Raw genomic sequence first — 18,486 nt, forward strand, 5'->3', positions numbered from 1 at the left:
GCATCCAACTTCAGCTCAAGTCATGATCTCATGGTTCATCAGTTCAAGCCCTGCATCAGGCTTGCTGCTGTCAGTGCAGAACCTACTTCAGATACTTTGTCCCCCACGCTCTGCCCCTCCCCCACTCAAGCACACTCTCTCTTCCCCAAAAATAAATAGTCATTAAAAAAAAGAAAAGGAGGGGGGCGCTTGGGTGGCTCAGTCAGTTAAGCGTCGGACTTTGGCTCAGGTCATGATCTCACAGTCCGTGAGTTCAAGCCCCGCGTCCGGCTCTGTGCTGACCACTCAGAGCCTGGAGCCTGTTTCAGATTCTGTGTCTCCCTCTCTCTCTGACCCTCCCCCGTTCATGCTCTGTCTCCCTCCGTCTCAAAAATAAATAAACGTCAAAAAAAAAAAAAAAAAAAAAAAAAAAGCTACAATGTGATATCACCTAACATCTGTCAGAATAGCCGGAATCAACAACACAAGAAATATCAGTCATTGGCGAGGATATGAGGAAAAAGGAACCCTCTTGCACTGCTGATGGAAATGCACTAGTGCAACCACTGTGTAAAATGGTATGGAGGTTCCCCAGAAAGTTAAAAATAGAACTACCCTATGATCCAGCAATTGCACTACTGGTATTTAATCAAAGAATACAAAAACACTAATTTGAGGGGATACATGCACCCCGATGTTTATAGAAGCATTATTTACAACAGCCAAGATATGGAAGCAGCCCAAGCATCTATCGATTGATGAATGGATAAAAAAGATGTGGAGGGAAATGGGTGGGGGACGGAATAGATGGGTGATAGGTATTAAAGAGGGTACTTGTTGTGACAAGCACTGGGTGCTATATGTAAGTATGAATCACTGAATTCTACTTCTGAAACCAATATTGTACCGTATGTTAACTAGTATTTAAATAAAAATTTGAAAAGAAAAAATTTATATATATAACTATGTGAAAGGCGATATGTGAATTAGTTTGACTGTAGTAATTATTTCATTTGTATATACATCAAATCATGTTGAAAATTAATATGTATATCAAAACATCCTGTTGAAAGATAAAAATTAACCATCAACACTAAAAACAAATGACACAAAGAGTTCTTTATTTCCCCACTTTTAAAACTGCATCTTTTTTTAAATAAATGGTACTGGAGGAACTTGGTATCTGTGTAGAACAAAACATTAACCTTGACCTCTGCCTCATACTACACACAAAACTTAATATGAGATGGATCATAGACTTAAATTGGAAAATTATAAACAGTAAAGTATCTAAAAGGAAATACAGGCAAATATCTTTATGAAAATTCCAAAGTCAAAAAACAGAGGCAGCATTAAGGATAGGCCATGGAGAAAAAAAAGAAAAAAGGATAGTCCATAAAGGGCAAATATGGTAACCAACCTGACTAACACAATGGCTACAGACTGACGTGTGATGCAAAATTATAATTATGAGCCCTCAATTTAGGAGTTTCTCTTTATAAAAATATCATTATTAAACATCTATCAGACCTATATGCATTTAATCTTATTCATTTACATTCCCTTGTCTGTTTCCCCATTCAATTAGTGCAGCACATTTATCACAGAGATGGCAGACTACTATTTGAATTATAGCCTATGGCCATGGAGTAGAACAAAGCTAACTGGCCCTCCTCGAAAAGGCTAACCCCATGATCTTAGCCTTATTAGTACCAAAGTCCAATTCAGCAGTCTTTCTTGGCCCCAGAGTTTGATCACTAAATCTCCTAGAAGACTATTTCTAGAGGGACTGACAAACCTAGTTCCTTTGGAAAATAAGAAGTGAGAATTCTTCACAATAAGAAAGAGTTGGTGGGTGCCTGGGTGGCTCAGTCAGTTAAGCATCAGACTCTTGATCTCAGCTCAGGTCACGATATCACAGTTCGTGGATTCAGCCCTGCTTGCAATTCTGTCTCTCCCTCTCTCTGCCCCTCCCCTGCTCTGACTATTCTAAATGAGGACAAATTACACTTATCCATAGTGCATGTTACAAATAGAAATGTATGATTTATTATCTCCTATAGGAGTTTAGGCTGTCCATCCTGGAAAAAAAATACAAAAATATAGGGGAAACACAACTGAGATGTATAAATAACATAACAGGATATTCATAAATTTGGTATATACATATACCAGTGTCCTGACCTCGGGGGAAGACTAAGGCTCAATGATGGCTCCAGAGGGAGAAATTACGTTCTCAGTCTACAAAAGTAAAAAATGAAAGACAATGGAAACACAACATTAATATACCACTAAATCAGCAAGTAAAAAGAACTAATCCTAATAGAAGAAAGTAGCATCCACTACTTGTGCAGCAAACTTTACTCTTTTCTTTCTTCCAACATGTCAGTACTTTTTAAATAAATGAGATGACAAATATACTCTGTAGAGTAAATGGCACATAGTAGACACTTAAAAATGTTAGTTTCCTTCACTCAGCACAATCACTCCCCGTCCCAACCCAAGTTCCTCTTTGTGTTGTGCAAGTTTTAAGTAATGTGCAGAGATTTCTGCCTGTGGTAATTAAGATGTTTGAAAAAATAAATGGCAATTAAGAACTCAGCTATACTTCATGGCCTCATCCTGCCTTCTCTTATAGCAGGATTTTCAGGGAGCCCTGTTGCTCAACTATAGATCCTAACAGTTAAAATCAGAAAGAGAGAAGACTGGTTCACTCTTGCTCTAACTAAAACCTATTGTGCTTATTTCTTATCTCACTTTCTTCAGTCACTGAGGAAGACATTTGGCAATGACAGGAACATTCCAACCACCAGACCAGAAAAGCACTGATAGCAACAGAATGTCTAGAAAACTACACACCCACACACCCCTTCGCTGCTCATGGTCACTGCTGAACACATGCCAACCCTAACCCATGATCACGTGTTCTCTGCCTGCTCTCAAGGCCATGTCCCCCCAACCTCTCTCTACAAATCTCTAGGTGTGGGCAGAGAGGTCAGTTGTTAAGGTTTGAGCCTAACACCTTCTCCTGTCTACTGCCAGCACCCAAAATAATTTCTCCCTTTCTCTTTTCCAAACCCTCATCTCTTGAGTTACTGGCTTCTCCTGCCAAGAGTTTATCCGAGTTTGTTGCACAACAGTGTTGGCAAAACCTACCAGGAGCTGTGCTCTCCATCTGTCCAGCCCCTTCAGGATTCCCAGGATAGAATAGTTCACCTGGGCAGCACAGCAGGGCTTCCCCATTCACTTCCTGGGGTAGCAACTGAAGTAGATTAGATCCATCAGTAACAGAATCAGTAGATCTCAGGAGTATTCACTATAACCTAATTATTATATGGTCAGGAAAGAGCTACACTGCATTATTCAGGGAAGTTACCTGGTCCTTATGAGAATCAAAACTAAACCACATTTTTATAGCACCACCAGCTTCAAAATAAAAACAAAACTTCAAAGACCAGAGCTAGAGTAGGATATTCATCTAGGGTCAAAAGACTGCCTACATCTTTCCTCTAACAAATTTCAAAATCTTTTATAAAAATAAGACCACAGGGTGCCTGGGTGGCTCAGACAGTTAAGCATCCGACATTGGCTCAGGTCATGCTCTCATAGTTGGTGAGTTCGAGCCCCACTTCAGTTATGCTGACTGCTCAGAGCCTGGAGCCTGCTTTGGATTCTGTTTCTGCCTCTCTCTCTCTCTGCCCCTCCCCACTTGTGCTCTGTCTCCCTCTCTCTCTCAAAAATAAACATTTAAATAAATAGATACATAGATAAATAAATAAATAAATAAATAAATAAATAAATAAATAAGAAAGACTCATTTTGGGTGGCTCAGTCAGTTAAGTGTCCAATTTCACCTCAGCTCATGATTTCATGGATCGTGAGTTCAAGCCCTGTGTTGGGCTCTGTGCTGACAGCTTAGAGCCTGGAGCCTACTTTGGATTCTGTGTCTCCCTCTCTCTCTGCCCCTCCCTTTGCTCTTGCTCTTTTTCTCAAAATAAATAAACCTTAAGAAAAATTAAAAAATAATAAGACCTCATTTTTTAAAATATTTAGCATAATAAAGGAGGTAGAATTACTTTACTGTAAAAAATAAATTTATGCTGCATGTGCTGGCTAATTATGTGTCAATTTGACTGGACCACAGGATGCCCAGACATTTATTTGATCAAACATTATTCTGGGTGTGTCTGTGAGGGTGTTTCTAGTGAAGATTAACATTTTCAGTAGACTAAGTAAAGCAGATTGCCCTTCCTAAGGTGGATGGGTCTCATCCAATGAATTGAAGACCTGACAAAAACAAAACAGCTGAGTAAAGGAAATTCCCTTGCCTGCCTGCCTGCCTTCAAGCTGGGACATTAGTCTTTTCCCTGCTTTTAGACTCAGAATGAAACATCCCCTCCTCTTGGGTCTTATTAAGCCTGAGGGCTTTCAGACTGGAACTTATACCACTGGCTCTCCTGTGTCTCCAACTTCCAACTATAGATCTTGGGACTTCTCGGCCTCCATAACTGTGTGAGCCAATTCCTTTTAATAAGTCTCTTTGTGTGTGTGGTGTGTGTTTGTGTGTGTTTGTGTGTGTGTGTGTGTGTGTGTGTGTGTGTGTGTGTGTGTGTGTGTGTGTTTACATACACACATACATACCCCTTTTGGTTCTATGTCTCTGGAAAACCCCAACAAATACACTACATTTAAATTGCTTCTAACATCTTCATTTTTTTTTCAAATATATTTTTTAAAGTTTATTTACTTAGAGAGAGAGTATGCAGAAGCAGGGAGGAGGCAGAGAGAGAGGTAGAGAGAGAATCCCAAGCAGGCTCCAGGCTGTCAGTGCAGAGTCCAACGTGGGGCTCAAACCCATGAACTGCAAGACCATGACCTGAGCTGAGATCAAAAATCGAACACTTAACTGACTCTGCCACCCCAGTGCTCCGCCCCCAACATCTTTGCTTTTAGGGTTAAAACTATAAACTACAGGGGCTCCTGGGTGGCTCAGTGGGTTGAGCATCTCTTGATTTCATCTCAGGTCATGATCCCTTGGTTATGGGATCCAGCCCTGCATCAGCTTCACATGGAGCCTGCTTGAGATTATCTCCCTCTCCTCTGCCCCTCCCTCGCTTCCTCTCTCTCTCTCTCTCTCTCTCTCTCTCTCAAAATAAACTTTAAAAAAAATTTAAATAAAGACAAACTTGAAAGTATACTTTAAATATAATATTGAGACAAAATATGATCAAGAACAAGGTTCAGATTGAGCCTTATGTAAATTATACCCATGTTCCAAATCAAGTAATATTAGTATTTTTGGTAATGTAGGGGTAGGGAGTCTTAAGAACACACACCTGTTCTCCACCTACTGAGAATATACACCTGTTACTTCCACCTAATACTGTAATCTTAAACCAAAACATTTTTCATACCCTGCCATCTTCTAGATACTTAAGCACAAATATCATGGACTCTAATATGAAATACCTTAATTAATGAAGAAAACTTCTAATAATACACTTCTTATTGAAGAACTTTATTCAGATGAAAAACAAAGTATGCCCATATATTCCAATCTCTCCAACAATATTGGGTATACTGAATTGAATCCTTAAAATAGAATTAAAGAGTTCAAGCCAGAAAAATAGGGACAACTTCAGCAAGAAATCACAGATATCAGGGGATCATGCAGACTGAAAAATACCAAACTGCTTCATTATTGGTTGACATACAAAATTCCATTAACAGAAAACAAAGCCATTCTCCAAAACTGCACTTGTACTGATATATTTGCTAAAACTCACTCATACTGAAGCCTAATAATTAGCAACTATGTGATAGATCTAACACCTCTTATTATTTTTTAATGGGGATAACCCTAATTATCTACCTGAACCAGAAAAGAAAAGAGCACAGAAGAAGAAAGCTTTAAAAAGATGCTTAACTTCCCAGATCCCATAATTTTGTCTTAAACATCCTTGATTTACCTTTAGATGAGTGAAGACAAACAGGTTAAAACAGCTTTTCTAACATTTGTAACAGACATTTGTAATCCTTTGTAACTGAAAACTCCTGACTACTTTGATTTAAAATATACATTTTATACGAAAGGAGGTTCAATTTCAGCAAATCTAGTAATCAAGGTGTTATGTACGGTCTGAGATACCTTATAACTGCCTTTGGTTTCAAGTTTAAACAAGAGCCAAAGTCAAAAGGAAAGAAATCAAAATCCTGGCCAGGATATTGGATTTAAGAAATCATTAAATACTCTCTATAAAGTAATTGCTTCTTTTTCTCTCAATTTCCTCATGGTAAAATTTGGGTTTTGTGCCATAAGTGGTAAACCTAATATATACGTACTTAATATATATTCATATATTCACTGTGTCTCTTCATTGGGTAAGCCCTCCCAAACCTACTATACCAGAATGGGTCCTCTTGTAACACCCTCTAGTAACCCCCTGTACCTCTTAACAGCACTTACCACAGTTTAAATAATTTTCTTGCCTATTCAAGTTTATCTTTCCCCTTAACTGTAATGTCCAAGTACATCTTGTTCCCCCACCACTGTATTTCTGACTCATTGTAGGCAATCTGTAATACGTGAAGAATGAAACAAAGGTAGGAGAGTGGGAGGAAGTAAGTTTCAGTAAATACAGTGACATTAACACTCCAAATGGAACTATGAGCACACTCTGAAGTTCACTCTGATCCTGATTAATGTGAGAGTTTCTGAGACACAGGTCTGAAAAAAAATGGTCCCATGTCTACTTTCTTCAAGGTTTAGAAATCACTAATGATGGGAACAGGCCTTCTTCCACCACTGCCGAAAGATACAAAGGTATCTCTGAGGCAACTCCCAAAATGGATTAATCGCAATCCACACTGCCAAGATAGAGCTAGAATCAATAAACCAGTGCAACCCGACACATGTAGTAAGTCAAAAGACTATACAAAATAAATGGTAGTAAGTTGAAAACACTGTAAATTCAGCATTCTGAATTTAAGAATTCAGAAACTGCTCAAATATATTTGAGCTAGCATTCTTGAGCTAGCTAGATACTTGATCTAGCATTCTTCCTTCCTTTCACACTTCTTTTCACATGTAAGTTCATTTTACTGAATATTTTCCAATGCAGCTAAAAGCTAAATTACTTAAAATCTTCTTTCATTCACTTCAATTATTGATTCTCCTCAGGTATAATCATGAGGAAAGAGAGTACCATATACAGTTTGTAATACCAATTGACAATACTAATTTAATTCACCAATAAATCAGCCTCATTAAGGAATACACTTTAACTATACTCTTAGTTTCCCAAGATGAAACAGACATATTAAACATGAAGGAAAACATTAAAGAATTCAAATGACAACACTCTTTAAGAGAAGATCAATTAATAGAAAAAAAAAAAAGCTAAGATTAATGATAAACCAACAGACAATTTTAAAGTTTGACCTTGTATCAACAGAGATTCAAACAAATCTTTAACATGAGACTACATTATGATGAAATAGTTTAAGGCCCCTAATCATCAAAAGCATCAACTAATATTATGCATTACTATGTGGCTAGTACAGTCTCAGGGATATAAACATTTTCACAACATCATACTATACACATATTGCAAGAAATTGTACAAATATGTTTTGAAAAAACTCTCCAAAACCTTTTTATTTAGCTTTTTGTTAAGCAGTCACTTCAATTAACTCCCCTTCCCTAATTATCACCTAACACAGTACCTGGTAGATAGTCAATTAACATTTGATGAACAGATTATAAATCTATCATCAAAGTCCTACCACATTTTTTTATCACTATCACAGCTTACCAACATAGATTAATGGGATATAAGTCTGTGCTTCAGTCTTTTAATCCAGGTTGTCTTGTCATAGTCAATAAAAGAAATTACTTATATGTATATTGCTTATGCACAAATGTAAGGCAAGATTTCTTCCTCTCAAAGTCAAAACTCATAAAAAGAGGAAGCCACCTTGTATTAGTTTACTCCTTAGAAATGTTCATTTTTTGACACTCTGTTGTCCAATTTAACATATTCCTCAGAAATCAAGAGCTCTCTATTCTAAATAATAAAACTCGGGTTCAAAAATATAAAATAAATCATGAAACTGTATCTTGGTGGAGGTAAATAAACAAAAGGGGGAAATGGTATGATATGTAATCAAACAAGCAACAGTGAGGTCACGTACGACTCTAGGCTATGGTAAAGCTTGCACATTAATCGAGTTGGAAAACCAATGGAGAGTTCTGAGCAGAAGAATAACAAGTACTGATTTATATTTCTAAAAAATATGAGAGATATTTTACCCCCATTTTTTGATAAGAATATTGAGGTTCAAATATGTTAAGAACCTTGCTCAAGGTCACTAAGCTAATATGTGGCAGCACTGAGATTCAAGCCCACGCTCTTCCCACTTTTTAACACCTCCCAAAACTCCCTGCTCAAGATTTTTCTGCAACATTCTCTTTTTAACCTCTTCATACCTCTGACTGCTTCTTTCATATTTTTTCCTCTACTCCAAAAAGAAACATTCTTCGGATTATCTTCTCTTTCTAAACTCTCTCCCTTATTGGCCTAAGGATCTCTCTTCCTTATTGACCTACCATAACTTCAACTCTCATCTATATTCTTATGACATCTTAACCTAAATCTCTAGCCCCATCTTCTCTCTAGAATAGCAACTCCACATTTCCCAATGCCTCCAGGTCATTCTCCACTCATAAATTACACTAGTAGCTAGAATTCAAAATGTCCCAAAGCAATCCACCCTATTTCACTGAAAATACTTTCTCCAAGGCACTACCTTCTACAAATCCCAATAAACAAGGCTTATAATTATATAGCATCATTTAATTTTTTCCCCTACTTTAAAAGTGAGTTACTAAGTCTAATCGAATAATTCTATAAACCACTGCCAGATTAAGCTTTCTGAAACAACCTCAAGCATACCACCCCCTTTGGCAACTTTTAGTGATTGCCTACTATATCAAATAAAATCCAAATTCCATCTGCCATTCCCCAACATGTACTATATCCTATTCTACCTGAACGTCTTAGTTTAAGCCATTCTTTCCCTTATCCATCACCTATTTCTACCTTTCCAGATCATATTTTTCCTTCAAGGACAGTAAAATGCCACCTTTCCCATTAAATTTCCCCTTATCTTCCATTCAAATGTAATCTACCTCTGATTTCTCAAACCATTTGCTCTGTACCTTATAGTATTATCTCAATGAATTTATGTTACAGGGTACTGCATGCCTTACCTCCCCTCCTGGACTATGAACTCAATATAAGAAATACATCCCATTCATTTTTTTTTTATTCTTTACCATACCACATGGCACACAGCTGCTGTAACAGCACGCTGCAAATAGCAGACTCAATAAATAACTGGTAAGTGAATAGGGGGTAAATATTCCAAATACCAATAGTCTTGGTTCAGATATTATAAAAACTAATCATCAAACCTCAGTATCCCCTTCATTAGTATATATTTTTAATCAATATTTATCAGTAAATAATAAAAAAAAAATTTTAGAGTCCAAAGTTTATGACAAATATAATTTTCTAAGTAGTAAATAAGAGGTCTGGTTATTCAAAATAATCTGCATCACAGTGAATCAATTAGAGTTGGATATGAAGGCATTCTGATGAAAATTCTGTTATCACAGGGGTTACCAGAATGGTTCTGGCCCTCTCACTCCTCCAGGTAGGTTCCTCTCTCTACCAAATGTATTCCCAGACAGAGGACTACTCCCTTTGACGTAAAAAAGAATTTTCTAGCAACAATGCAAAAGTAAATAATGCCTACATTGAAAAATACATATTAAGGATTTGAAGACTGTTCTAAGTTTTTTTTCATCAACCAAACAACTGTTTTAATAAGAACCTACTGACTCAGAAACATGAACAATAATGGATCATAGTTATTTAGATCCTATATTCCAATACTTATTAATTTTTATCCCTGATCAATGATAACTAAAGAGACAAACAATAGTAAACCAGATTTGGCCAGCTATACTGAGACAGCTGCTACAGGAAAGGGTGAGTTGAGGAGTGTTTAGTGTAATGTAACGCTTCAACTTTCAACTAAAAATGATGTGCTGGAAGGACAATTTGTACTCAACAGAGATCAATCAAATAAATCACATATTAGACACAAGTTTCAACAAGCGCAAAATGTCATGTTAATGAATAGGAAAAGTCATAATTCAATTGCTTATTTAAAAAAAAAAAAGGACCAAATGACTGTTAAATCTCTAAAGATGTAATAACAAATTGTGTAAAAATTATCATATACTTATTGAATAGAAGGATAAAGTGAGTCCCTTACCCCTACCCCCTAAGCCAGGCCTCACACCAAAAAAAAGACAAATTCCAAGATCTCCAAAGGTCAAATAATCCAAACATATCTCAGGCACTTCATGACTTCAGTGTCTTTTTTTTTCTTTTTTTAAGTAAAAGCAGAAACAAATGGTGTATTATCAAGAACTTTGAAAAGTCTCACTGCTGGTCTCCTTTGCTGGTCTCGTTTTCTCTAGCAAACCCACTCACCCACTGCCTTTACAAACTCAGACCACACTCTGTGCCAGAAGCACTTTACATATTATGCCGCATTTAATCTTCACAAAGACCTCCCAAGTTAAAATTTACCATTTCTCCAATACTGCAGACACAGAAATTGAGGCTTAGAGTGGTTAGGTAATTTGTCTGAGGTTACCCAGCTAGCAAGTAGTGAGCTACAATTCTAACATGGGCAATCTGATCCAGGGTCCAGGATTCTGCCTCTAAGCCACACTAAAATACAGAAATCGGAACAGCTTCTTGGAAGCGGAATCAAACTTTGGAAGTGTTGTAGAATTACTATTTTTTCCATAAAATAAAACTGTGTAAGAACATTAAAAAAAAAAAAAAAAAAAAGACCTAAGTCCACATTAACCAACTGATTTCTGCAGTCAGTGGTTTCCAGGTCTTTCACAACTAACTAGATTCTGCCCATAAGTTGTTTATTTCTAACAATTCCAACTCTTTTTAAATGTTTATTCAGTCTAGAGGTGATGAACTGATAATAGGTTAGATAACATGGCTCACAATGAATAAACATTATGTAAACATATTTGTACCCTGAAGAACAGTATAAACATCTAAAGGTCAGTGAAAGGGGAGGTTTGTAAATTATTCCTTCCAAAAGTGCAAAGAGTTGTACTCTGGAGTCAGCTACCTGTAAATGCCAGTATCCCAATCTGGAGGTCCTGAAGAAATCACCTGGTAAAAGCATAATTAAGAATAGTCTTAGGGGCACCTGATGGTTCAGTTGGTTAAGTGTCCAACTTCAGCTCAGCTCACAATCCCACAGCTCGTGAGTTTGAGCCCCATGTCAGGCTCTGTGCTGACAGCTCAGAGCCTGGAGCCTGCTTTGGATTCTGTGTCTCCCTCTCTCTCTGCCCCTCCCCCACTCAAGCTCTTCTCTCCCTCTCAAAAATAAATAAACATTTAAAAAAAAAAAAGAAAGAAAAATGGTGTTAGGGGTGCCTGAGTGGCTCAGTCACTTAAGCAACTCTTGATCTTAGCTCAGATCAAGATCCCATAGTCATGAGATCTAGCCCGGGGCTCCATGCTAGGTGTGGAGCCTGCCGAAGATTCTCTCTCTTCCTCTCCATCTGCCCCTTCCCTGCTCTTGAAAGAAAGAAAGAAAGAAAGAAAGAAAGAAAGAAAGAAAGAAAGAAAGAAAGAAAGAAAGAAGGAAGGAAGGAAGAAAGGAAGGAAGGAAGGAAGATAGGAAGGAAGGAAGGAAGGAAGGAAGGAAGATAGGAAGGAAGGAAGGAAGGAAGGAAGGAAGGAAGGAAGGAAGGAAGGAAGGAAAAGAAAGAAAAAGAAAGAAGAAAGAAGGAAGCAAGAAGGAAGGAAAGAAAGAAAAAAGAGAAAGAAAAGAGAAAGAAAGAGAAAGAGAAAGAGAGAAAGAAAGAAAGAAAGAAAGAAAGAAAGAAAGAAAGAAAGAAAGAAAAAGTCAGTCAGTCTTAGGGTCTTAGAACCACCTGAGTGAGTTAAGTGAGCAGGTTTTCCTTAAAGAAGGCACCTAAAAACCTGAACAACATAGAATCCATCCCCCTAAATGGGCAACTATGCATTTTAAATTTGTATTCTAAATTATGGTGGGCACTAGCTTTCATTCATCTTAGTGGTGGCCTACAGTTAAAATAGTTCAACAACTGTTTCGTGCTGTTGTGTTGTTTGTGTGTATATATGTGTGTATTGTGTGGAAAGGGGTACCACTTGTTCTGAGTGTGTGGTAATAACTAACATTCTTTTGCACTGCCTTAGGCCTGCCAAATATCTCCTTACTCCTGACCTATTCATGAGTTCATTAATTCACATCTGTACTCATTCAGACATTTATTAAGCACTTACAGAAGTACTGTGCTAATTCTAAATACAAACCACCATCCTAACAGGACACTAAAGAGACAATATTCAAAGTGTGACTCTTGATCCAACAGCATCAATATTACCTGGGAGTCTGTTAGAAATGAGGAATCTCAGTCCCCACCCAGACCAACTAAATCAGAAACTCTCATTTTCATTTTCACATGATGGGAGAGGGGGCAGTGTCTTAACACATATTAATGTCTGGGTCTATATGATAAAAAGTGAAACTGACTTCTGCAAGCCCAGAGAAAGTTACCATATTCTGTTATCTCTGTAAGAAACAATCAGACTTTTCAAGAAGTACCACAGATATGGCCCTAACACACTTTCAAAAATATTAGGCTATAAATCCAAATTATTACTCAATGAGAGGTAAAAACTGATCATCCACTGAATATACAATAAAACTCTTAGGAAACATACAAAATATATGATCTCTGCCTTCTTAAGACACATACTCTACTGGGCAAGAAAATGAGAGGATGAACTTTGATAGCCAAAGTAATACATCTCTAATATCAAGAACAAGGTTATTGGAAAAAAAGATGCTGGTGAAAACATTTAAGCACAAACTTGTTTTAACAGTTCTCAGTGGTACATATATGTATTTACAAATATTCTCTACTAAAAACTCCAAACTTAAATTGCTTGGGTGACCTAAAGTCAGATCTTTTAATCACCTTCACTGATCCTGTCGAGAACCATCCTTTAAACTGGCACCCAAAATCTCAACCAGAGTCTACTCTGTGAACCTGCAAGAACATTTGCAAAACGATCAAGCCACAATACTGTCATCCCAAACTGAGACAAGATCTGAGCCCGCAGGGATTTGCTGTCAAATATGCCCTTTAAAAAGGGGGATGAGGGTTAGAGAGGGAATTAGATGAGAAAAGACTGAGGGCCATTTCTCAACGTCTCGCTGACCTACAAACTCCTCTCCATCAGAAGGCGAGAGAAAGAAAAATTACTGCAGTTCCCTTAAGTCACAATTTTAAGTGTCCTAACTTAATTTTAAAGTTGGGAGCCCATCCTCTTCCCATCAACAGGCATTCGGATGACAGCTCAACATCAAGTTCCCCTCCCCCTTTTCCCGCCGAGTGTAGCATTTGGGATATCCGTCCCCTTGCAACCTCCCCCATCCCACCCACAACCCCCAAAACACTCTGGCCCCTCCGAATGAGAGCCCGACACAGAACGAGTCGCCCAGGCCGCTGGGAAGCACGACTGCGTCCCACGGCCCACCCTCCACACTAAACTCGCCGTGGGGGAGGGGCTGACGGATCTCACCAAGTACAGTGGGGCGTAAATCTTCAGGGACTCCTCCAGGGCGCCCCCGGTGATCTGCACGAAGGAGACCCCACAGGAAGGGTGCCAAGTGTGGCCGATCTCGTAGCAGTTATGAGGGATGGACTTGCTGAGAGCCGCCATGACGGAGAGCCGTGCGGACGGGCAGCAAGGGGGCGAGCCGAAGCTCGGGAGGCAGCTGGGCAAGAGGTAGCCGAGCGCGCGCCCGACCGCAGCCGACTCTCCGGGCTGGCTGCTGGAGGTGCAGAATAGAGGGGAAAGGTCACGCGAGCAGGGTTACTCTGGGCCAAAGTCCTCGGATGTTAAGCGCTCGGCGTATCGCAGCTCGAGGGGGCGGGGCGCGCACCGGGGAGGCGGGGAGAGGCGGAGCGTGCGCGCGCCCGGCCCTCGGAGCCCCGGGCCGTGCGGAGAGCGGAAAGCGTGAGAGCGCGACTCGGGGACGCGCCTGTCTCCCGACTGCCCACGTCAGCCCCTAGCTGGGCCGCGACGTCTGCGTCGGAAGAGCCCTGGTAGGTGACTTGGGTCACACTGTACTCGTCTCTGCCCTCTTCAAAGGCCTGCCAAGTAGAACGGAGGGCAGTGGAAGAAAGGGATAAAATGTCTTTGTTGGGAGCTAGCTGGTGGAGGAAGACGGTTGCCACGAGTCTGGACAGCCTTCCTCCTCAGAACTGCCACCTTCCCTTCCCTAGACTACCAATTAATAAATGGCTAAGGCTGCCTGCTGGTTGAGACCGCGCTGCTCCTGGTTGCTGGGCTTTCTATTCTGTGGTGTCTGAGAAGTGTGAAAAATCTATTAGCAAAGTTTGTACACTTCCTGTGTGGGAAAAGGGCAGTAGATCATTCTGTCCACTGAGCCACTGAGCGGTTCTTTCTGCAGCGCACGTGACAATCATCGGCCAAATGGTGGACAGAGTAGAGGGGGCAGTGGTCTTAGAACTCATACCCGATAGAGAGCTTGGCCATCAATTGGCAGAACAAGGGACCTGTGTGACCTATAAATCATATAACCCCTCTAAAATGTCAGTTTCCTCATCTATAATAACCCAGGTTCCTTGGAATCCTAAATTCTATAGCTTCTTAAAGCAGGAGCATACTGCCTTTAAAGGACTCCCGTTCTAATCAAGCCTTCATTCATTCTACAAAGCTTTACTGAGCACATACTATTTTCCTGGCACTGTTGTAAACTCTCCTTGATTCAGATGTGAACAGGAGAGACCAGGTTTTGACCCGCTCCTCCTCCCACTCCCACGGAGTCTGAGCCTCAGCTCCTGCTGCAGCCCCTGGTATTGGGGTTTCTGGAGTTACAAATGAACAACGATGTCAACAAAGTTGTTAATGATATGAAAGTAAGGAAATCTACACGAGATCAGAAAAAAAGAAAGAAACTCGTTCTCTTCCGTTTATGCGATGGCAAAAGAAATCACTGTTAGAGAAAGCAAAGCAGATGTTGGTGGGTGACACTAGTGATATTGTAGAGGACCCCTACACATCTTTTGTGAAGTTGCTGTCTCTGAATGATTGCCAATTTGCTTGTATAATGCACATTCAAAACAAGAGTCTAAGAAAGAAGACCTAGTATTTAAATTCTGGGGTCCTGAAAGTGCACTTTATAACACGAGATGATATATGCTATCTCTAAAGATGCCATTAAAAAGAAATTTACAGATATTAAACTTAAGTTGCAAGTAAACGGCTTGGATAATATTAAGGAGTATTCCTCACTTGGAGAGAAACAAAGGCAACATAGTGGTCCCACTTGAAGGAAACCCCTTATAAAATGACAAATACCATCTGGATGTTAGGGAACTTCCACTTCTCCAGCTCAGTCAACCGGCATAGTAGGAGGTTTTGTTCTGTTACTTGCCCTTCTCAATGGGCCCTTCCAAAACAATGAATGAAAGAAATAGCATTCATTTAAGCAGCCTATCAGTGATTGCTGTTAGAATGTTTCATACTGTTACTTTTACATAGAACCCAAGGAATGCCATCCCATCATATTTTAGCCAAAACAACTGGTTATATATGCCTTCCTTGCAGCAAGTGCTACAATGAATGTGATTGTCAATGTGAATAATTTAGAATACTGCAAAGTGTAAGTTAATTGCATTGAGAGTAGTTTTCACCTGTCAGATGGTAAACTTTACTTAGTATTATTTATACTTGCACTTGATTACAGTTCTGTAACTCTCCAGCATTCATACACCTCACCTTCCTTGGCAAGTCTGTTTTGATGACATGACAGGATGGATATAACACCATGCATTGAAAGCACTTTTTTGTGATGAGTTTAACCCCTCACTCCCAAAAGGAATGCCAATTAAGTTGTGCTAACTGTGTCATCAACTTATCCTCATACCCCAGTGTTCATTCCCATTACCTGCATATCTTCTTAAAAGGAATAGCTGTTATGACTGCCTTTTTGTTTACCATTCCGTATACAGTACTGAATAAGTATAGTTTTGTTTACCATGTGAGTCTTACAACACTAAAGATATTTTGAATATCAGCCATGATGGCAATTTCTGTATAAATGAACCTCACCTGGAACATTATTTTTAAGATCAAACTCCTCATCCTCACAAAAATAGCCACATTGCATAGTTATTACTATAAAATTATAGCATAAAAATTATAGCATATTACTAAAAAGGGGAGGTTCTATTTTCATGAAACTATTTGCATTCTGGGGGGGGGGGAATGAAAAATAGGCAAGAAGATAAAATAAGATAGTTGTTTAAAGTCAACAAGAGAGGATTGCTCATTGATGAAAAGCCCAAAATAGCAGGGGTAAAAAGATAAAAGTTTCTCTCAGTTCAGGTAAACATTAGCAGTCCCTAGTCTAGGAGGATGGCTCCATAACCATCAGTGATCCCAGACTCCTGACGGGTTGCTTTACCAACTGTTAACTATGCTTTCCAGCCCAACTTATAAGATGACATCCACATGCCAGCCAGGAAGTCAAAAGAGGAAGATAAGACCTATTTCTTCTCTTTAAAAAACCTTCCCAGAAGATCTATGCAAACTACTACTTATATCCCGTTGGCCAAAGCTTAGTCACATGGCCATACTAAGTTTCAAAGAAAGCTGGGAAATGGGGCTTTTTTTTTTATTTTAATTGGTTGGACAAATGCCCAGCTAACATTTAGGGTTTTATTGCTGAGCAAAATGGAAAAAACAGATACTGAGAACAATGAGCAGTGTCTGCCATATTTCTATGCCTCTAGTCACTCAAATTTCTGGGCACATTCTTCTTTCCACGGATAAACATACCTTCCCCTTCACAAAAGGGACAACCTAAAGTTCCATGCAGTTACCCTATCCTATTCAAAGTCCAGGATCTTTCCTAGGACCAAATACAGCTCTCATGATTAGGGTATCTCCAGGCTTAGCATATCCAATCTACAATGGTTGGACAAGAACAAAATAATCACAAATTATTTAAAATTTCCAATTCAAAATATGAGAGGATCAGAAACACAACATAAACCTGTCCACAGAAATTACAGGAATAGCAATGCAGGTTTATCCTACTTAATTTTAATAAGCCATCCCTGAAAATCTGATAGTCGGTAAGAAAATGCTAAACGGGAGCCTATTTTTAACTAGGAAAAATGAAATACGTTACACATCAATCCCCAAATTCCTAACATGTATTTAAAATAAAATAAAATGCCAAATACAAGTAACAAACAATCGTGTTAGTATTTACAATCCTTAAAAAATAGCATTTTAATCACCAGTCAATACAGTTGCCAACTATCAGTTGCTTTTAAATGTAATAGCACATGTAGTTTGCATGCACAATGATAAAGATTATGTTTACCATAGAGCACAACAAATATATACCAATAGCTAAGGAAATTTTAAAATTACAATTAAAAGCAGGCAATTTTGTTTTAGTTAACTGTTAAATGGAGACTTAAACCTTAAAGACATTTAAGAAGGGAAAAACACAGTTATTACTGTCACAGGGGCCAAAGGTGACAGTGCTAAGGAATTGGATGGTATAAGGCAATTTCAGGCAACTATTGCATTCAAAGGAATGGAAAGGGTATCTCTATCCTGGTGCTGCTGTAAAGACTCCAGAAGAGGAAGGCATTGGTAAATTCTCAAGGAGGACCATCTATACTTCAGGATGAAAAAAGAAATTGCAAAATAGAGCAGTTCTCAGTAAACCAGTTTACATTTGTAAATTTCTTTATATGGTATTATAAGATCTGTGTTTTAAAAGAAAGTCTTCTCAGGGACATCTGGGTGGCTCAGTCGGTTAATCATCCGGCTTTGGCTCAGGTCATGATCCCGTGGTTCACGAGTTTGAGTCCCACATCGGGCTCTGTGCTGACAGCTCAGAGCCTGGAACCTGCTTCAGATTCTGTGTCTCGTTCTCTCTCTACCCCTCCCCTGTTCTCTCTCTCTCTCTCTCTTAAAACTAAATAAATGTTTAAAAAAATAAAATAAATAAAATAATAAAAATAATAAAAAAGAAAGACTTCTTTCTCATCATGCCACCATTAAGTTTAAAGGTAATGTTACACTTGGTATCTACATGAGCCATTTATTCTTTTAGGCGCCTACGACCAGTAGTTGGCTGGATACTCTCTCGGGCCTTCATTGTTGCTTCTATTCCATAACGGGGCTTTAGGGTTCATCAACAAGGTGAAGCAAAGCATTCCTTCAAAGTAGAAGCACAGTGTATGAAGGAAATGAATCTGGAAATTTGCGGCTGAATTCTAAGGCTTTGAAGACATGCCAGGCTGAAAACTGT

General features: G+C 39.0%; 1 protein-coding gene and 1 pseudogene across 2 annotated transcripts in view; one reads left to right on the top strand and one right to left on the bottom strand.

The window, feature by feature from the left end:
* Positions 1-14,060, bottom strand: part of TMEM135 (transmembrane protein 135) — a 255,216-nt gene extending 241,156 nt beyond the window's left edge. The window contains exon 1 of one of the 2 annotated variants that reach the window (XM_045038638.1): positions 13,704-14,060. In XM_045038638.1, coding sequence (XP_044894573.1) covers positions 13,704-13,844 — 141 coding nt within the window. In that variant the 5' untranslated portion in view covers positions 13,845-14,060. The remainder of the gene's footprint in view (positions 1-13,703) is intronic. The other variant, XM_011286541.4, reaches the window with a different exon arrangement.
* Positions 14,061-14,116: 56 nt separating this feature from the next.
* LOC123380457 lies at positions 14,117-17,947 on the top strand (annotated as a pseudogene).
* Positions 17,948-18,486: the final 539 nt, after the last annotated feature.

This window comes from Felis catus, chromosome D1, assembly GCF_018350175.1.
Source record: "Felis catus isolate Fca126 chromosome D1, F.catus_Fca126_mat1.0, whole genome shotgun sequence".
Lineage (NCBI taxonomy): Eukaryota > Metazoa > Chordata > Mammalia > Carnivora > Felidae > Felis > Felis catus.